Source organism: Chrysoperla carnea, chromosome 1, assembly GCF_905475395.1.
Source record: "Chrysoperla carnea chromosome 1, inChrCarn1.1, whole genome shotgun sequence".
NCBI classification, from domain to species: Eukaryota; Metazoa; Arthropoda; class Insecta; order Neuroptera; family Chrysopidae; genus Chrysoperla; species Chrysoperla carnea.
The window spans coordinates 131,965,337-131,986,350 of record NC_058337.1 but is presented as its reverse complement, the minus strand read 5'-3'; the positions used below and the strand labels follow the sequence as shown (position 1 = coordinate 131,986,350).

The 21,014-nt window shown below is 31.1% G+C and overlaps 4 protein-coding genes across 4 annotated transcripts; 2 read left to right on the top strand and 2 right to left on the bottom strand.

Annotated features, from left to right (window-relative positions):
- Positions 1 to 3,247: 3,247 nt before the first annotated feature.
- On the top strand, positions 3,248 to 8,866 carry LOC123301555 (zinc finger protein 570-like). The gene is made up of 5 exons (XM_044884355.1): positions 3,248 to 3,471; positions 4,023 to 4,343; positions 4,921 to 5,803; positions 6,828 to 6,921; positions 7,347 to 8,866. Exons 1-5 carry the CDS (start codon positions 3,310 to 3,312, stop codon positions 7,627 to 7,629), a joined length of 1,743 nt encoding a protein of 580 aa, XP_044740290.1. The 5' UTR covers positions 3,248 to 3,309; the 3' UTR covers positions 7,630 to 8,866.
- A 603-nt stretch (positions 8,867 to 9,469) lies between these two features.
- On the bottom strand, positions 9,470 to 15,195 carry LOC123295112. The gene is made up of 9 exons (XM_044876339.1): positions 15,088 to 15,195; positions 14,953 to 15,018; positions 14,249 to 14,454; positions 13,763 to 13,907; positions 12,637 to 12,804; positions 11,727 to 11,938; positions 11,460 to 11,659; positions 10,545 to 10,715; positions 9,470 to 9,546 (listed from the first exon to the last, which is right to left on the bottom strand). The coding sequence occupies exons 3-9, from the start codon at positions 14,419 to 14,421 to the stop codon at positions 9,470 to 9,472; spliced, it is 1,146 nt and encodes a 381-aa protein (XP_044732274.1). The 5' UTR covers positions 14,422 to 14,454; positions 14,953 to 15,018; positions 15,088 to 15,195.
- A 1,121-nt stretch (positions 15,196 to 16,316) lies between these two features.
- LOC123295105 lies at positions 16,317 to 16,863 on the bottom strand. The gene is made up of 3 exons (XM_044876327.1): positions 16,716 to 16,863; positions 16,532 to 16,652; positions 16,317 to 16,460 (listed from the first exon to the last, which is right to left on the bottom strand). The coding sequence occupies exons 1-3, from the start codon at positions 16,796 to 16,798 to the stop codon at positions 16,317 to 16,319; spliced, it is 348 nt and encodes a 115-aa protein (XP_044732262.1). The 5' UTR covers positions 16,799 to 16,863.
- A 939-nt stretch (positions 16,864 to 17,802) lies between these two features.
- LOC123305231 (glycosylphosphatidylinositol anchor biosynthesis protein 11) lies at positions 17,803 to 20,229 on the top strand. The gene is made up of 3 exons (XM_044886890.1): positions 17,803 to 18,020; positions 18,084 to 18,639; positions 20,040 to 20,229. The coding sequence occupies exons 2-3, from the start codon at positions 18,104 to 18,106 to the stop codon at positions 20,206 to 20,208; spliced, it is 705 nt and encodes a 234-aa protein (XP_044742825.1). The 5' UTR covers positions 17,803 to 18,020; positions 18,084 to 18,103; the 3' UTR covers positions 20,209 to 20,229.
- The last annotated feature ends 785 nt before the right edge of the window (positions 20,230 to 21,014 follow it).

Sequence of the window (21,014 nt, the reverse complement as noted above, 5' to 3'; positions counted from 1 at the left end):
CAATAATATACTTTATTTTCCAAACTATTGGCAATATTTTCTTATAAAAAGAATTCAGCATATCCTCTATCTAAACAAATAATTTTGTAAATATAAAAACAAAATTTCAAAACAATATCGGTTAGAATTTAATTTATGTTATGACTCAATTTAAAAAAATTTGTTTTTTACAGCTTCAGCCATTTTGGTATAGAAAAATTATCTGGGAGTCAGTGATGAATACTTGATGGTTTTGAGTAATAGTTAGTCTATGTGGGGAGACAACCAAATATTTGAGTATTTGGCTTTAATCTCAAATATAATTTTATTAGTTTTATTTGGTTAATCAAACGTCAATGTGTAGTTGGGCAAGGTTAGGTTAGTGTATCTCTCCTGGGGTGGGTGACACTTAGACCAAAGGGTTCGTTGTGTTTCCTGAAAAAGATTGGCTCATCCCGGACTACTATTCCATGAATCATTTCTAGCTGTTTAAGAGTAGCAGGGTGGCGTCAACGGGCTTAAGGTCGGAGAGGACGTCAAATAAAGGCTGGCCTGTAATAGCCGCAACAATTTTTCTTATAGGGCCCCTTTGAAGCGATATAAGGTCGCCTTTTTTTGACCCAGATGGTATTTATAAGTCTGCATATCTTTAGTTACATTTTATTTTATATTATGCAATCAAATTATTCTAATATATGACTGACTCCCGGACTAAAATTTGTTGCAATATATTTTAATTAAAATTCAGATAATTTAAATAATTTTTTGTGTTATTTCAAAATGCAACGATCAATTTATTTCACAATTGCAATAAATACATTCCAACAGGATTATCAATATTTCCTTCCTCTTCCCCTACTCTTAAAAACAATTTTATACGTTAAGATAGTATAATCAAAAAGCGTGCTTTTTTGTTTCAAAATATCATTTCTCGATCTTAGCCCAGTAATTCCAAGTATCATTTAAACGTCCGTAATGTTTCGAGTTTTTTTAAAAAATTCGCGTTGCGTTAAAAACCAACCGACTTTAAATAGAAAGAATCAAAAGTGTAATATTAGCACAGATAATTCATAAAATTGACAACATTTTGCCTAAGAAATTATACATTCGCAATAATATTCACGTTTAGGATTACTTGGCTACATAATATTGAGAAACATTTTTTATAAGGTTGTTTTAAAAACAAAATATTTTATCAGATTCTTAGAATTGTGTTCAATTATATGTTTTCTTTTAATTGTGAAAACCGTTAGATAGTACAAAATCGGGAACATAATGTATAAACAAAAACAAATAAAAACAGTATGCGCAAGCGCTCGAAATACAAGTGATTTTAAATATGTTGAATTATTTGGAAAAATAATATCAACCTTTTAAAGGACTTAAAGACTCTTCACAAAATAATTGGATAAGTAATTTCATCTTCTTCTGTATATCGCTTTTCTTTTCTAATACGATAGTTTTGAGACACTCCATATATAAAAAATCAGATTCCATTTATATGCTTTTCCATTTTATTTTGCGAAGGGTCCTTTATTAAATGATACGGTGGCCAAAAATTTCATTTATTGATGAGTTCATAAACATTTGCCAATTTAATGAAACACTGTATAGTGTACATATTTTAATTTTAACTTTTCCAAACATACTTCCAATTCAATTCAACAATTTTAAAATAATACCAAATATTTCAAAATTTAAATTACAATAATATTATTTCTTTTCTTGTTACAGTTACAAGATATTTTAAAACCAAATTATATTTATGAAACCAAAAATATTTAGACACAGAGTTACTGTTACTCCATCTATTTTATTTTAGCTGATTTATTTTTAGTTGCATATTATTTTTAAAATTCGTTCTCGTCGATTTTCTTTTCGGTAATATGTACGATAAAAAGAAATAAAATTTTTGAAACTGATAATTATTTTTTATTCAAAAATGTAAATGTTTCTAGTGGAAAACTCACTATTTTTCTGTAGCTGCATAAATGATTAAACTGATTATTTTAATTGAGAATACACCAATATTTTAAAATATCAACTAAAATTAATTTTTTTGTTAAATTTTTCTATACAATTCTAAAAGTTATTACGTCACACGATTTGTTACAAAATTTTATTCTTTGGACGTTTTTCGTTACTCTTTTTAAAAATTTAATGAACTGTAACTGAGCCTTTCAAGTACAAGAAATAAAGAAATAATGTTGTAAAATAAATTTTGAGGTAGCTCGGTGGATAAATCGCTAGATTTAGTTAGGTGTACATCAAAAGAGACAAAAAAAACTTTGTTAATAGTTAAATTTTTCTATTATAAAAATTGTAATTGTATTGTAAAAATAAAACTTTAAAAAAAATTTGAAAATGAATTAGCAAAGTAATTCTACCATTTGTAATACCTACTTATTTATTTACTTTATTTGCTCAGTTCCTTTTGTTGTTCATTCAAAGTTAATAAAAATCGTTTACCAAATTATCTAATTTTCATTTTTGAAACCTATTTTCCCTTAACGGTTCTATGTCGATTTATTCTTGTATATTTCATTCCGGACATTTCGTCTTCGGAAATTCATGTTCCAATCGTTCTATTCTTGAGTAACCTATCTACAGAAAAAAATACCCCCAAAAAAAGACTCGTAGAACGCCAATATTAAACCCAAATGCCTGCGTATTTCAATCACAAAGCTAACGCAAGGTACCAAAAACTCATAGGCCCGTGCTAATTCGACCACATTACATTGGCTCACTAATAGAATGCCTGGGTATTTTAATCAGACGGTTAATCGAAGTATTCCAGTCACAATATTTAAATAAATTTGCCTCCATTAGAGGCATAGCTAACCCCTAGAATGCCTGATCAGGAGCTAAATGACTTTAAAAACTTGATTAGCTTAAATAATAAATAATAGCATTTGGAGTTCTCCATATGCATTTATTGTGCATATGGAGAACTCGGCACGACATTTCAAAACGTTTTGAACTGACTGTCAATGAGCGTCAAATACTTCGTCTGCTCCTAAAACATTACGTGCAGTTCAGAGGACTCAAAATGGCGTATACGAATACTTAGTCTTACGGTACGGAGCCCTTAATATGTAATTCAAGCTCAGTTCACACTTAACCGAATTACATGTAAATATTTTTTAACACAAATAGAAAATTTCAAATCAAAAAAAGTAAATAAATAATAAAGAATTTTTTAAATAAGAACACAAGTGAACTTGAATCATTAAAAACATTAAAAGTTCAATGACAATATGGTTTTAATTGTTGTGCCACCCCATTCATGTTTGAAATTATGATTGACAGTAATGTTATTGTATTATTAAAATGGATCAACCAGAATTTAAATTTCAAAATATATGCCGTGCATGTAAAATAGAAAATAGTGAAATGTGTTCAATTTATGAACAGGATTTAATTGATAACAACATATCGACATCATTAACAATAACACCTGCAGACATGTTAATGGCATGTACATCTGTCAAAGTAAATATCCAAAATTTATTTACATTTTTAATTACAACTTTACAATACTTTGATAATATCAAACTGGGGGTACTGTTATGAATTTTTATTTTTCAAATCGGGAAACACCATCAGTGTGTAACCCCAAAATAGAATAATACATATTTTATTTCATTTTTTATCTGCGGTCATTGTAAACAAAATTTTCCTTAGGTATTGGCAATATTTAATTTTATAGAAATAACTCTGTATAAAGAAATAACTATCTAAAATTCGCCGGGAAACACTCAGGACTACTCCTCCTGACTAAGCTCAGGTTCTATTATCCTTGTGAATCATTTTTACGTAAAAACAATACCGAGATAATTGATTAAGATTTCACGATGTGCCGATTTCACCCTTAAATTTTGAGGCGACAATCCCTTATACTCTTTATAGCATCCGATAGGGAAACCTAATTATTATTTCTTACCCAACTAAAAATTTCTACATCATATTGAAACCCATTCATATCAAACATTTTTACTCGGGTAATATTTCTAGAAAATTTGAATGTAGAATGATTTTTGCAGGTCACCCAAAATGATGGAATGCCCCGTAAAATTTGTATAAATTGTATAAATAAATTAAAATCAGCATTTATATTTAAAAAACAATGTGAAGAAACCGATACATTCCTACGACAGTGTTTAGTATCCGGTACAGTTATTAAAACGGAAGAATGGAATCAAAATCATTTGTTTAATGAATTGTTAACGGATACGGAAGGACAACCTCAAAATAATAATGATATTAAGTTAGAACCATTAGATAATAGTTTTGAAAGTAGTTTATTGAAACGGAAACGTGGACGACCAAAGAAACATGATGAGACAACGGATTCTGATTTTAAGGTAACATTTATGTTTTTACAGAATTTGATAATTTTACAACACTTGTTATGAAAATGGAAGGAGGTTCTGCGCGTCGATTAACGTAGAAAATATCGTAGATTTTCTCCAATCCCACATAAATTGCCCAGTAGCGATTAGTCGGGAGATCGTGAAGAAAGTGACATGAACTTTTTTGCTTGTTTTATGCTAGAGAACACATATGCGGTGCCAGATTAACCCATATCTGGGCCCATAGGCAATGAAATTCTTCAGAGTCCCCACGCAATATTAAAAACAGAAAGCGCCGTTTTTTTTCCAGTTTTCGAAAATCATCAACTTGGAACTCTTTCCCTTGTGTGGGGTCCTTCTCATAAAATTTTGGCTTTCCTTTTTTTACTCCTCCTAAATTAAATTGACGCCCCCTTGTTAAATTGACACGCCCTTAGACAATTGCCTAGTCCGCCTAATAGTTAATCCATCACTGCGCATATACCTACGATAAAAACTTTAAAAATCGAGACAAAAAATCAATTTTTTGATTTTATCGAATTAATTTGTGTAGATTATCAATAAAAATTTGTTTGTGTTGCTTTTTTAGGGTATATTAGATAATATTAGCAAGGAAGATCCAGATAATCCAAAAATTGAGACAAGCAAACGTGGCCGTTCACGAAAATCCATGGTAAAATATGAAGAAGACAATTTTAGTGATTCACATTACGATTTTGGTGATGTTGTCGATCCAACAGATCTATTGAACAGCACACTTAGCGGTAGTGATAATGATCCAGAATGGACTGTTTCAGATAACGAAATAATCGTAAAGAAAAATGAATCAGATGAAGAAGAACCCACCATAGCATCCACAAACGAACGGAAAAAACGTGGCCGTCCAAAGAGTGAACAGAAAATCTATGAATGTACCCAATGTGACATGAAATTCAAGAGCAAAACATATTTACGACAACATGAAACTAGTACGCACGACGATACGTTACCATTTATGTGTGAAATATGCCCGGAGAAATTCGCACGACGCGATTATTTAATTGATCACACAAAAGGTCATTTAAATGATTTAAGTTGTGATATTTGTGAAGAAAAATGCGAAACAGTGGAACAATTAACGAAGCATAAACTCACCAAACATTCGATAACAGAATCGACAACGTTAAAGATTCGTAATAAAAGCGATAAAGAAAAATATAAATGTGATACATGTGAGAAATTATTTAGTTCACCGAAACATCGAGATAATCATATCTATTTGGCGCATAATAAAATTTATTATTGTAAAACGTGTACGGTACCGTTTCGGGGTCGTGAAGCATTTTATATACATAATACACGGAGTAATGAGTGCTCGAAAAAACATTTATGTCCGGATTGTGGTGCACGATTTTCAGCTACGTCTGCATTAAAAGTACATATACGCCGTCATCGTGGCGAAAAACCTTTTAAGTGTCAATATTGTGAAAAAGGTAACACTTTTATATACTTATGTATTTTATGGAATTGTACAGTTGGGGTAAGACAGGGAACCATTTAATTAAGTAATTTAACCCCAAAGAGTTACTCGGACCAATAACCAATGACTAGATAGACATACTAAGGACATAATAATTCCTATGCCGAGCAATAAGCGCTCTAGCCATCGGTCGTTACGTACTTTGTACAGCGCATCAGGCTGTCTAAGTGATTGAAAACATGTTTTCACGACTGAGAGGGCTATAACTCACCCAGATAGGCGCCTTTTTTCCTGCTTCCTTCATCACTCGAGTTTTACGTCCTTATTACATACGTTGTTAACTGGGACTTTGCTCAGAGCATGCGACAGGCCAAGCTGTATATAACCACAGGTAGGCCATTCGATTGTGCTCGTCTGAAACTAACTGGAGCACATTTGGGAAGGGTGGCGGGACTCTAGACAGGACACTATTGATTGAACTACCACCTTCATAACTTTTAGGGTTTGTATGGCGGACGATAAAATCTCCATACATATTATTTGCACCTGCAGAGCTTCACGTTTAAAATGTTTGGGTCCGAAATTTTAGATTCATCAATCTTGCAGAAATCCCGACGGAGAAGGGGCTTTCTTTGGGGCGTCTGACCTCGACAGAATGCTAAAGCTTCATCTGCTTAAAATAGTATCTCTTACCCGAAGACTTTTCGCCTTCGGTTGACAGACTATTCTCAAGGAGACCACAGAGAACCCTTTGGTCTAAGTGCTGGGAACCCATTTGCGATATCCCTTTTATGTTTTATTTATTTATTTATTCTCATAGAGTTTGAAAAAAAATCAACTCCTTACCTGGATTTATTTTGTTCTCTGTTTATGATCTGATATTTTGTAAATGATCTAGAAAAATTAAATTTTTTAGATTTTTGCCACGAAAGGACTTCCCCAGCAGTGTATATAGATATATAAATAGAATAGGCCGTAGTTAAATAATTTTTGAGATAACTTGTGCTTAGTAATTTTTTTTTATATGTTAAATTTAGGTTTTTCACGGAAATTTGATTTAATCACACATGAAACAAGACATCGAGGTGAAAAAAATCATTTATGCACGATATGTGGAAAGGGCTTTAATAGGTAAGTGAAGTTCAAGCTTTAATAGGTATTTTTTTCAGCGAATAATAAATTTCAGTATTTTTTTCATAACAATGTTTTACTGGTGCTTTCTTTCAAATTTAGAACTTTTGCTACAGTAACGCCATCTTAATTCACACGATTTCTCGGACACAGTCCTCCTTACACTCTACACTCCATATAAATCAGTTACAGGGTGGCTTTTGTAAGTTGACATATGCTTGGAACTCGAAAAATAACTTTTATCGATAAAAAAAGCTTCATGCAAAAAATGTTAGGTGTATATGCATATATTTTCCCTGGGTATTAAACTTGACCTAGCTTTTCAGGCTCAATGAAAAGCTCACTCTATTCATCAACTGGCACTTGATTAACGCACTTGACCCATTTATTTGATAGTAATAAAGTTTTATTTTGCTTTGTTTCAGACGTCATATGTTAACAATACATATGCGCACCCATACTGGTGAAAAACCTTATAAATGTAGTTATTGTGATGCAGCATTTACACAAAATAATGATTTAAAGACACACATACGACGCCATACTGGTGAACGTTTTATTTGTGACATTTGTAATGAAAAGTTTTTAATGCATTATCTACTATCGAAACATAAACGTGTTGTGCATGGTATCAACATACCACCAGCGAAACCAATACTAGAACGTGTTCCTGTCCAACAATCACCAACTGATAGTAATCAAACATAAATATTTATTTAAGACACATCAAAATCTGATTTATATTTTTTGGTACGAGAGCTGTAGAGAGATGTTTTTTAAGAGTGAATTTTAAAATGCCTGAATTTTGGATAATACTTATTGAAATTTGACAGAGATGGAATACGTCTTGAACCTGTAAGCGGTTGTGTTTTCTAACGTGTAATGCTCGTTACTGTTCCACAAAGATTTGAATACGTTTTTTTTTTCAAATTAATTTAACAATATATAGCGCGATGTTAGCTGTCTGGAAATTATAATTTATATTGCTACAAGGGCATGAAAAATATGTCTTTAGGGGATGTGAACTCGTAAACGCAACCGCTGTTAGATGACAAACTTCATCATTACCTATTTTCAATAAGACAAAAAAATATCCAAAATCCAGTCGATCTGAAATCAACTTTTTCGTGACGTTGCCAGCCAAAAGCCGATCGTGGCAAACACTCCCTATTAACACCAAAGCTTGCTGACAAATTCTGGATAATTTACATCACAATTTTATAAAATACATTACAAGACGACGAGTTTTGTTTTATTTACATCACTTATTTGCCCAGTAAAAACTTTAAAGAAAATTTTATGTTTGTCAGATGTCACTGGAAAGAGGATATCGCATCTAATTTTACCACAAGTGATATGAATAATTTACTTCAATAGGAAAAGAAAATTGAAGAAGAGGGTGTGGAAGTTTGACTGAAGTATGTTTTGTGATTTACGTTCATCTAAACAAAAATTTGGCTTCTAAAATATTAAGAGCTAAAACTGTCAAATTTTTATCGTGTCTTAGTTTTGCTAAATCGCTATCGTAACGTTTCCACCCTTGAGGATCACCACCCTTCATAGAAATTGTAGGTTATGTTACCATCAACTTTATATATATAATAATTACATACACGACTGTTGTTTTTACCAATATTACGTCACCAAAATGGCGTTTTTGCGTGTTTATTTTGCCGAAATATATTTTTTTGTGACTTTTGATTAGGAAAATAAACATTTTGAAGTAATTTTTCACACATAGAATATTCTATTATTAATGCAAAAAATCCAAGCTACGACGAAAATTTGACAGATCAGACTCTTGGGTGTTTAGACTCAGTTTGACTGAAAATTTTATTCTATATTTTTGGGAATTTTGTACCAATTGAGAATAGTTTTTGAATTTGTAAATTCTGAATGTTGCGTTGATATCCATTTCCAGGATTTCTATTGCAAACATTCAATTCTCAATTGTTTTACAATCAATTCATTAGCATTTAAATTGATTTTAATTAAAAATTTTTAATTAAATCGGTAGCTGATATTTATTGCGATATTTGACTAATTAATAAATACTTTAACATCAGTGGATGTATATTTCTTCTTTTCTCTTGCATTAAATTTCAAAAAAAGAGGAAGTAAAAACTCATGCTTTTAGGATCTTCATTTTATTAGTTCCTAAATTCATTCCAGTAGATATTTTGACCAATACAGTATAATTTTTTAACATACATACAAAATATAACGCCAAGATTGAATTTTAGGAACACATTCTTCAGTTAAATGAGTCCATATTCTGAAGGATATATAGTTTTCGAGTTTTCGACTATTATGAGTGATGATATCGCAATGCAAAGAAAGCTTTACAGGTTGAACATAACCTAATTATTCTGTATATACGTTCCGTTTTGTTAAATACATTTAATTTTTATAGATTTAAATAAAATTTATTAAAAATAAATATAATATTTATATTGTTATGTATATCATTAAGATTTCAATTGTTTTTATAGAAATTTTGTAAAGTTAAGCCTAAGTTTTTTTGTTTTAATAAAGTATTATTATCATTTTATTGAGACGGCTTTTTATGATTATATTTACTCTCTCCTTCAAGTCCGTGCGCAGAAATCCCTTGTTGAAATAAATCTGTTCAGGAATTCAGAAGATTCAATAAAACTATTTCCGAAAAAGTCAGAAAACTTTTTCAGAGATAGTTTTACTTAAGGTAGTTCCTCCGCGACCGTCCAGTCAAAAAGTTTTGGACTAATACTATCATTCAGTGCATTAACTGTGATATGACTATTATACATATACCATATATTATTTTCACAAGACTGTAGTTCCTCACTACTGTTTCTAGTATACATATAAACACACACACTATGACATATGCCTTTAACATTAGTTATTATATCCTCTCCATAAAAAAATATCGCTAAAACGAGTTATTTATTTAAGTTTTTTATCGAAACTATATGGTAAATAATTTTTATTTTTATTTATATATTTTCTAAATATAGTATTCTACATTATATTAGTTTTTCATAGAGATGGTGGACGTCATTCATTGGTAAATAAATATAATATTTGTAAATTTGTGTATTTTTATACACTTCTCCCATGTACACGTACAAATTGCGTCACTTTTAATTGCTAATATCTCATGTATGGCATGGTAAATCATCTTCTAATTTTAACAGCAAGTGTATTATGAATTAAATATTTTATATTCTGAGTTTTGAGAAATTCTTGGAATATCACTTTCGTGTAGGTACTACCTTAACATATTCTTTTTCTGAATTTTAAATTAAGTATTCTGAGTTCCAGAATAGATTTATCTCCCCAAGGGATCATTTAAAAGTTGAATATCAGCGTTCATTCGTAGCTGTTGTCACAGGTAAAACTGCTAGAACGTGAAGCATTTATTAGACATTTTGAAATACATCTTCAGTGCTCTGATCGAATGCTTCGATTGAATTTTTGACGTCTTGCCCGGCAATGTCACGGGAATCATCGTGCAAAATTGAAAATAATGACATTTTACAGAAAACAATTTATTTTTGCTCATATTTGTTTCTTAACAATTTTTTTTAAACTATCATAAAACGAATCGTATTTTTTTTCATAATATTTGCAATTTTTACCATCAAAGAATCGTGATTGAGACACAACTTCTTTAAAATTTTGTCGTAACCAAAATTCGAATAATTTCTCTAACTTAGGTGACATTAATTCAATTGAATTCGAATCGAATTCTAATTTGGATTCAGCTATCATTAATTCTTTATTTTGATCCATGAAAAATTCTGGAGTGTCTGTAACAAAAAAAAAAAAAAAAGATTCGCTATTAATCATAATTAATGTACGGGTGTCTAGAAAGCATAGATACGGCCGAGGAACTCATTAGCAAATTAAAAGGAATAATTAAAAATCATGGAGCCTTCGAAAGATACGGATTAACTCATGCCCCTAGGGAATGTAAAAATCAGGGGACTTCGATCTGTTTTTAAGTCTTCGATAATCATCTTGAGACACTTCCCCTTGTGTAGGACCCTTCTCATAAAAATTTATCTTCCCTTCTTATTTTTTAGCCTTTTTCTCTTTTGAACTTTCACGAGAGTCTCTTAGCCGATAGGAGCCCCTAGACGGTTGCCTACTCTGCCTAATAGTTAATCCGATTCTGCTTTTAATGAGTTGTACGCCTGATAACACTGCCCTCTGATGTTTTATTCTGGAGCAGATCAAGTAAATTCTTGGTTAGATCTCTTTCCAGATGAGCAGTCTCCTTTAAAAAGACATCTGGAAATTAACTAGACCTTTGTTTTGGGCAGCAGCGCACGCTGTTTGTCAAAATGTGTTGCGGAATTTCCTAATCTTTTCGTAGGGTTTACACTGTTTCAAAACGAAGTTCGTCAATAGCAGTATTCTTTTTTTCGTCCAGGTTAACGAAAACTCTACGATCCTTTTTTCTTTTAAAATTCTCGAGGATTTTTTTTTTTTTTTGATACCTTAATTGAATAAAAGACATCTAAAGTTTCCGAAATTTAAAATCAACTTACATAAATCATTAAAATCTTCAAATGGTGTCGTTTCGTTTGTAGTTTCATGAGATCCATTCAACTTTTTCGCCAATAGTCTAATTAAAATAATTTCTGGCCGTGTATCTGGCGTATTTAATATATCCAACAAAATTTGGTTTAAATTTTCTAATTCTGATGAATTTAGAAGAACTTTCCAACAATTCTTGATATTCTGATATCTAAAACAATAATTATTAACATAATTTTGAAAACAAGATATAATTCCCATTAAAATGTACAACTTACTCATTTATGGAAAATTGTAATGGAAAATCAATAAATTTCATAGTTTCCACATGATTTTGAAAATTATCATTCGATAAATTCGTAAATGCGTTTTCGACATTAAATTTGAACGTAGAATATCGTTTGTTCAATGCTTGTTGGGTTTCAAAACAGGATTCAAAGTATGGTCGAATTTCTGCATAATATTTTTCAATAAGTTCTTTTTTTACGTCCTAAAAATAGAAACAAACTTATCCGATTGATCGAAAGTTTCTTTAAGTATTTAAAAAAAAAATGGAATTTTTAAGCCAAAAAGTCAATAGTCCTTGTTAAGGGTATAATGGGTTATTAGCGATTCGAGTTAAACTTCGTCATTCTTAGAGATTCCCAGATCTGTAACAAGAAAGGTTACAGTGGGGTACATATCAGCATCTTCTCATATAACAAGACCGCTTTTCAGATCCTTGAGGTGTCAAGATTCCAATCGAGCCTGTCATTTTCATAGCATTCACCAGAGCCTGTCATTCCCATAAAAATCTAGAATACGACAAGCCCATTTTGAATACTGGGTCTTTGCGCAGGGCATGTGACAAACCAAACTTTGTACAACCACAGCTAGGTCATTCGTCAAAAAATCGAGAAATTTGAAAGCATACACGGCTGAGAAGCTGTAGGCTTTCGGTGCGATGTCTGGTATCAACAGAATCCTATAACTTCAACTGCTTAAATTAGCACCTCTTTCCCGGAGACGCCTCGCCTTCGGATGATGCGTTGTTCTCAAGAAAGGCAGAAACAATCCCTTGGTCCTCTACCTCTCGAAGAAAAACTCTTTTGTATTATTATTATAATTATTAAAGACAGAAAATACATTCCATCGATTCCGAGATTTTGTAATTTGAAAATCCCACATAGATTTAGAGAAGTTTCTTACAATATCAGATTGAATTTCCACCAATCTTTTCGTTAACGTTTCCAGTTGAATTGAATGTTCATCGTTTACAATACCCAGTTGTTTTGCCTCAATTTGAAAACATTTTATTGCAGCCATGTTACCAATTTCAGTACATTTTAGTGTCAAATATTCATACTGTTTACTATTCTATAATCAAAAAAAATTCCTAAGATTAATTTCAAAACTTCCATAGCAAAAAAATTGTAATTTTTTTTTTGGATTAGAGAGTCAGTACCTTATTTCAATTTATCATTTCAAGTTGTGAAAAACTAAATTTTGATTACGGAACTTTACAGAATTACTAAGAAGGAGAGAAACATAAAACAAATTATTAACAAAAAGAGAACCGACTTCAAAAGAAAGACTTTTCCAAAACAAATTAATAGGCACTAAAAAGTAAAAAAATAACGATAATATAATGTAGTTAAAATTATTGTTATTTTTGGAGTCGGTGTCAGCCAAGGAAACAAGTATGACAGAACAGTTTGCTACATTAGTGTGACTGACACCGACTCCAAAAATAACAATAATTTTAACTACATTATATTATCGTTATTTTTTTACTTTTTAGTGCCTATTAATTTGTTTTGAAAAAGTTCTTCTTTTGAAGTCGGTTTTCTTTTTGTTAATAGTTTTTTTTTATTTTGTATTTTTTAGTGAATCTGAAGTACACTAACTAATTTCTCATTAAAAAAAGAATTATCGAAATCGGTTGACGTGATATTGAGTTATCACCCTCTTGTCGTGCACACTTAATGAAAATTTAAGACTTTTATGGTTTTCTCATGGATGCCGTTGTCAGAACTGGATCAAAATGAAATGGGACCACACGGAAAGCACCAGCTTTCATATAGATACAGAATCATTAAAATCGGTTCACCCAGTCGAAAGTTCTGAGGTAACAAACATAAAAAAAAAAAATACAGTCGAATTGATAAACTCTTCCGTTTTTGTTTGAAGTCGGTTAAAAATCACATTTGCCAGAGCGTAAAACGTCTCCATGTTAATAATTTTAGAACATTTTTAGAGCGTGTACACCAGGCTAAATTTTCACGGGTGTTCAAATGACAAATTGAAATCCATAGCTGACTCTTTCCATAGATACCTGATCGATATTTGCAAAAATTTCCTCTTTAATTAAGTCCTCGTATCTTTCCGCTTCCGTTTGATTGTGTACTGTTTTAAAATGAATTTCATTTATAAACGTACATAATTTTAGTAGTTCCATGTCAGTGTTAAAATGTTGCGTTCTAGAAAAATTAGTACATCTTTAATAAAAATTACTATTTAGAAATTGAATTTTTAATGTAGAATCATTTGTTGCGAATAGACTCGTGATAGTGGAGGTTACTAGCATCCGAGCTAAAGCTTGTAAATGATTTCTTAATAAGATGCCCTTGCAGACCCGTGCTCACGTCGAGGGGGGGAGTTGGGGTCCATTGAGAATCTCTCTACATAAATTTGAACAAACAATATAGTCCTGTAAATGCAGCCATTTATGAAACGCAAATAGAAAGTTCACGATTTTAGATACCAGTGAAAGAATGTGATACAATCAGTTGTGATTTTTTTATCAGCCTTATAAACTTACCCACTTTCTTTAGACAAAAAATTCAATTCTGAGAGTTCTTGAACAGAACTCTTTTGCAATTCCAGTAGTACATTAAGCACCGGAGTATTCATCCATGTAAAATGTTCTTTTAGTAATGGCATTAATTTTTTCCCATTTCCATTAATTTGTGATTGAATAAAAAAATCATTCATCGTTAAAAATGATAAATCATTGGTAACTTCTTTCTAGAAAATTAAAAAATTTAATTTTTAACCACCGAACCAAAAAAAGGGGTGTTATAAGTTTGACCACTATATGTGTGTGTCTGTTTGTCTGTCTTTGGCATCGTAGCACCTAAACGGGTGAACCGATTTTGATTTTTTTGTTTTGTTTGAAAGATAATTTAATGAAGAGTAGGGCAAAATCGGTTCAGTTTGGAGAAGGCTCTAAGGAAAAAGAGGGTTTTTTCGGAGGTTTTTAAAATTTTACTAAATGTCGTAGTAAGTTTCAAGTATGTATTAATCATTTGACAAGGCACCCTTTCTGTGCCACGGTCTACTACATCGTTGCCACTTTATTGGAGCCATCCCGCTTTGAGAAAGATGAATAGCGTTACGATTGAGGGTGTGGCACCTAAACGTGGACGTAATATCTATAAAATTGTCATCCTTTCTGAAATGACTCGCTGGAACTACGCTTGACCGCAAACCTAAAATAATTTTATACTGAATTATGAAAATTACCTTCTCCTTTGTATTATTGGTTGAATCGTCTGTATTTAAAGATGATAAAATCAACTGGACTCTTTTCTAAAAAAAAAATCGCTATTTTTTAATGTAATCGTACTATTTTTAATAATTTTTCAAAATTTTCCAAACCTTTAATTCATCAGCACTTAAATGACTGTTTAAAAATTTTTGAATATTATCTGTTTTATTTGTATATTTCTCAATTTCTTTACGAATCCCGTCATATTTTTTCTTTGATAAAAGTATTCGTTGTTTTAATTCATTATTTTTCAGTTCTAAATTAGTTTTTTTAATTACTATAAAAAAAAAATTTGCTAATTATTTTTATATACACAATCAAAAAATTAAAGAAACAACAATTTTTTACACAAAATTATACCAAAATTTCAAACAGCTGTATCTCTCTGCGAAAAATCATCGAATTTGGACCTGAAAAAGCATGGATTCTAAAACTAGAAAGAACAAGTTTTCAAATGAGATACAGCTGTTTGAAATTTAGGTAAATTTTGTTCCTTTAATTATTTGGTTGTGTATATAATTAGCTTAATGAATAAATAAAATTTCGTAGTTGATAATTATGCAAAACCTTGACTCTATTCAATTTTATGGATGCAAGCTCAGATCCAGAAAGGGTACGTACCCTAAAAGACATATGCAAAAAATCGTAAAAATTCCTTTGTCTCCGGTTTGAATAAAAAAAATTAGTTACGTTTTAACTGTAATATGCACTAAAATGAGGAAAAAAATCGGCTCTTAAAGTTTTTTTTTCCAAGAAAATAAAAAATCCACTGTCATAAGGCATCGAAACACACAAAAAATGTTTATATTCCTCTTATCCAAACAATTTTCGGGATCTACGCGAAATATATCTACTTTTAGCGTTCTTATAATAGATCTTTTTCATGAAAAACAGAAATGCTTTTTGATAGTTTTTTATGAAAATATAGGTCGAGTAGAGCCTGTAACTCGAAAATTACGTATTTTTAACAATAAAAACACTGAAAAAAATTGTAAAAGTCACAATATTTGAAATAATTTTAAACGATTTTTTTTGGCTCCACCGCACACGTGATCTGTTACGTCAATCCGACAAGCAATGACAATAAAACAGTGTCAACAGTCCTATTAATATATCATTATTATCAATTTTACAAATGACGTCAAACCGACCTTCGTATAACATCGTGTGTTTCCGTATCGTTTTCGTCAATTTGAATTTTAATCATTTTCATTGTCGGTTTTCTCGGTCATATGGCTCCAAAAAAAATCGGGGGGAAAAATTAGCTCATTTATCAAGACTTTTACTTTCATTTAAAAAAAAGAAAAAAAAATGTGAAAAAGGTCTATTTATTAGCATACTAACATTTTAATTTTCCATTATGCACTTCAGCATTTAATCGTTTTTCAGTTTCTTTAATTTTTTGTTTAATTTCATATAAATTTCCTTCTAATTCTATTTTTCTATTCCATAATTCTACTTGTTTGGGTTTCAAATCCGTACTCTTTAAATAAACAAGAAAAATTTTAATCTTTTTTTCGACATCTTTTTTCTTTTTAATTGAGAATTACTTACCTTTAAATTATTTTTTAAGCCATGATATATAAGATTTAATCTAATTTTATCCACTTTTTTACGACTTTCGAAAACATTGATTACTTCTTGCCATATTGGACCGATTTTTCCTTGACAAAGACTAGATTAAAAAATATATATATATAAATTGAATTTTGAATAAAAATGTACTTAAAATACTTACAATTTGAATTTATCATCCGTTGGTATTTTATATGGATTATAATTAATATTTAAAAACCATTCTTTTAATATATTTCCTTCCATTTTACGATTTTTCTGATAAGTTAAAACATGGTTAAAACTTTAAAAGTACGTTAAATGTCAAATAAGTTAATAAGTTGCAAAATGTAAACAAAATTTAAATCAAATTTTAGTTATCTGCCGCAATGCATGGTGGCGCTCCTAGTGCTTTGTTTTAAAGGCGAGTTCACTTAGAGAACGACAAGCGACGGAGCGATGGGGCTTTTCATTTAACAAATGATTCTTTTTTTGTTTCGGGCAGTTTCAATCAAGTAAAGACATATCACATATTTTCTATCTTCGTCAAAAAGCGCTGTTTGATAAACGTAAAATATATTAGATTTTCTTTAATTGAATAGTTTTTTGACATCTGTCCGAAACAAAAGCAAATCGATGAAAAGGCCTATTAATGGTGAATTTACATATAAAGCGATGGGTGATTAAAGGTACGCGATTAGTAACTTAGCTGTATGAATAATAACTAATCGCGTGCGACATACTTTATCTGCCTTATGTCTATCAGCTACCTATACTAAAGAACTAGGGAATAACTCTATACTAGCATCTCTGCTTTATAAGGGAAATACTTGGCTAGAGTAGATGGCTCCTTAGGGGTTGACTACATTCGTGTCATGTTACCATCGTGTCATGAACGGCCACTATCAAGATTTCTGATTGATTAATATCATCGATAAAATAATAGTATTTGATTAACATCAACGAAGCATTGTGTTGGTCATGTCAATAAAATAATATTCAAATTTTTACGTTACGTTAAAATTTTTGATATACGTTTTTTTGACTTATGCGGAAAACATACGCTTTGGGTTATGGAAACAGAAGACATATTAATTTCCGTCCATGGAGATAAGACATCCAAATGTAGCTTCTTTAAAGTTTGCCGTCACCCAAAACTAACATTTGTCATTGACGTGATAGTGGAACTTAACCTTTATTATGCCACAAGCGTTTATTATACGAATTTCGGATTACAACAATGATAAGCACCAACCTTTATACATTTTAATTCTAATCATATCCATCGAAAATTCGATAATTTATTAATAAAAGTCATAGTAAATTTGTTAAAAGGGTTCTCAGATTAAGAATCTGATTGAAATCGTCGTATCATGAGCAATGAAAACTTCTTATTTCTATTTCATAAACAATTTCCCTTTTACGGAAAGTAAAGACGATTTTTTGGAAGGAACATAACCTATATTCAGATGTTTTTAAATATTAACAGGTAATTTTGGAATAAAGTACAGTTTTGGATTAAATATTTATCAATCGTACATTTAATTTACAGGCTAAATCGTTAAGATAAAAATGGTGCTCGAAACAGTAGATCGTTATGGTGTTCGAATCGCAACAATGCACAGTTCGTTCACTTGTATTTGTATACCGTTAATATTAATAACTCTCGTTTACACGGATAATTTATATAATATTGGAAAATATAAATCGTTTAGTGTTTTAGCCGCATTAGTATTTTCGGAGTGTGTAAAATTAGCATGGTGTTACACGATCAAAGATGAAACAACCCTGCATAAAGATGTGAAACGTTCAAAAAAATATGGCAGTAAAATCAAATTAAAGGAAATATTTAAATTTATTTCGGTTATAATTGGTATGACTGGTGTATATTTTGTATTTGCAATATTTTTCGGAGCGTCAATATTCTCTCATCACGAGGAAACTTTAATGTTGTCCGCGTTAATAACAATACTCACCGTGTTCCCCGGCTGTATCCATTGTGGTGTTGATGTAACAATCTCACTGTTGGCTGGTATGAAACCATTACCGGGGGATTTATTAGCTGAAATTATACAACGTAATATTCAGTGTACAATTTTTGGTGCATGGTAAGTACAGTAAAAGTAAACGTTTCAGGGTAGTGATCGAATTGGGAAACCCTGGAAATTCAAAAACCGTTCTCAAAGCGGAACTTTAGCCTCAATAGACTGTCAAAGATATAGCATCTATCTAGTTTGAACTGATTCCTGAAAGGATAGAACCAATTTTAATCGATAGATATTCCAAATAAAGAGAGTCGATGTGAGATCGTCCACAGTGGTTGTGGGGGGAGGGGAATTAGCGTTGCGAACCAACTCCCCCCCCTACTTGTAGATGATCTCACATCGATTATCTTTCTTTGGAATATTTGTCGATTAAAACCGGTTCTACCCTTTCTAGAATCATTTCAAACTTGAGATAGACTCTACATCTTTGACACTCTTTTGGGACCAAAGTCCCCTGCTTTGAGAACGCGGAATATGCTTAAGATTGAGGACACAGGACTGTCTCTTACACTTATGAAATTCTCAGCCTTTCTGAAATGCTTCACTAAATCTACGCTTGGCCAAAGACCTACTAGACTTAGACGAATTTTAACCACAAGTTGTATTTATCGAATAGAATGATTTTAAATTATGAGACTCCAAAGGAAATCAATAAATTTTTGCTATTATGATGGTAAATTCATTAGGAAATTTCATAAGAACAATTCGATTACCACCTTGAACTGTTTATTAAGTCTATGAAGGAATAATTTGTACAGAATTGGATGTAGGCGGAAACAGTGTATTTTGTTATCTAAAAAAGAAAATCGATTGGGGTTCGTCATAAATTCCTTTCATAACACTACGGGATTTTAGGGATGTCTGTTTATTAATTTGTTAAGCATCTACATGGGTCCCCTTAAGTTGAAATTCGTTATGTAGGGATATATAATATGCGGAATTTGGATGGTATTTCCATGGAAAAAATTGTATCCTTCTTCGATACAGTGCTTAAATCGATTTTTTCAGGTGAAAAAAGATTAAAGAAGCACATCTCAAAAGTAATGCGATTTATACTGCTGGACATACTGAAAAAAAAAAATGAAGGCAACTTACCTTAGGTTCGAATAAAAGATTCTGCGAAAGGTCCAGTATTGATCCAAAGTCATTGAGTCTACCTTAAACTAAAAAAAACTAGCGTCCACAGTTATTCAAATTTTTATTCATTGTACTTTTTTGTAAGGTATTTTATTTTTATTTGTTTTCTTACATTGCAGAATCCTTTATTCGAGCCTACGGTAAGTTGCCTTAAGGTTTTTTGCCAAGCAGACTTTCTGATACAGAGATACGTGTTGTTTTTTAGGCGTTCCTTTAAATCTGTCCAGCAATGTATTTTGTTTTTCAATAACGAAATGCACTATTTTCATCTACAACCAAACCTGTAGGAATTATCACACGTATACATTTTATTTTAATTCGTCTAGGTTTGGTGCCGTTGTTATACCATTGGATTGGAATCGACCGTGGCAACAATGGCCGATACCATGTGTTTTAGGTGCTATTATTGGATACACTGTTGCACATATATTTACGTTACTTAGATTAGTACCTACAATAGCGAGATTTTTTACAAAAAAGAAATATGTTGTTTAAAAAGAATACTTTAATTCTTATTTTAGCCAAAAATAATATTAATATTTAATCTGTTTCATTAATTATATGTTTTATTTATTAAAAAAAACGATTTGTTAAAAATTAAAACTTATTTAAAATTATTACCTATATTTTTCCTTAAAAACCAGGCCCGTATGCAGGAATCATCCAAGGGGCAAGGGAGTTAAAACTTTTGTTCATCATGTTAGAATCCTAAAGTGTATATACAGTAGAACGCCGATTAACCGAATCGCCAATTATCCAAATCAGCGTAATATAAAAAATTAAAACCAAATATGTATGTATTTTTTGTTTTGTTTTGTTGTAACCAGTTAGAACTCGTTTGAGTCCAGATATATTTCAATTGTTATGGTTGGAAGCTGCCTCTAGACACTACATGTTTTGTAGAACTGTGTTTGTTAAACTTTATTAATAAAGTTTATTCTATGTGTGATAGTTCGTTTTTCTTTATTATCAGTCTATGTCTGATTATCCGAATCGACCCCGGTCCCAATTAATTTGGATAATCGGCGTTCTACTGTATTATAAATAAAAATTTGTGTAACGATAAATGCAAGTAACGAGATAATTTTAGTATTCGGTTCATAGAGTTTGTTACAACTCTAGTCAAAATCACAACCATTTAGAACTTTTAAATGGTAGTCTAAATTGGAATTACTGAAAACAGACGCCATTTTCTGTTATAAAGCTTAGGCCGGGTCGAAATCAAAATTACAGCTGGAACCGAATCTTCAATCGAACACTTAAATTTTAATATAATGAAAATTGGGAACGTTTATTTGTGG

Excerpts from the sequence above, each read along its gene's own strand:
- LOC123305231 (XM_044886890.1), top strand. The coding sequence starts at position 18,104 with ATGGTGCTCGAAACAGTAGATCGTTATGGTGTTCGAATCGCAACAATG. Across the intron at positions 18,640-20,039 it reads TGTACAATTTTTGGTGCATG|GTTTGGTGCCGTTGTTATAC; the intron begins GTAAGTACAGTA and ends TAATTCGTCTAG.
- LOC123295105 (XM_044876327.1), bottom strand. The coding sequence starts at position 16,798 with ATGGAAGGAAATATATTAAAAGAATGGTTTTTAAATATTAATTATAAT. Across the intron at positions 16,653-16,715 it reads ACGGATGATAAATTCAAATT|TCTTTGTCAAGGAAAAATCG; the intron begins GTAAGTATTTTA and ends TTTTTAATCTAG. Across the intron at positions 16,461-16,531 it reads GCTTAAAAAATAATTTAAAG|AGTACGGATTTGAAACCCAA; the intron begins GTAAGTAATTCT and ends GTTTATTTAAAG.
- LOC123295112 (XM_044876339.1), bottom strand. The coding sequence starts at position 14,421 with ATGAATGATTTTTTTATTCAATCACAAATTAATGGAAATGGGAAAAAA. Across the intron at positions 11,660-11,726 it reads TTACAATTTTCCATAAATGA|ATATCAGAATATCAAGAATT; the intron begins GTAAGTTGTACA and ends TTATTGTTTTAG. Across the intron at positions 9,547-10,544 it reads TCAATCACGATTCTTTGATG|ATTTATTTCAACAAGGGATT; the intron begins GTAAAAATTGCA and ends ATTCCTGAACAG.
- LOC123301555 (XM_044884355.1), top strand. The coding sequence starts at position 3,310 with ATGGATCAACCAGAATTTAAATTTCAAAATATATGCCGTGCATGTAAA. Across the intron at positions 3,472-4,022 it reads TGGCATGTACATCTGTCAAA|GTCACCCAAAATGATGGAAT; the intron begins GTAAATATCCAA and ends TGATTTTTGCAG. Across the intron at positions 6,922-7,346 it reads TGTGGAAAGGGCTTTAATAG|ACGTCATATGTTAACAATAC; the intron begins GTAAGTGAAGTT and ends GCTTTGTTTCAG.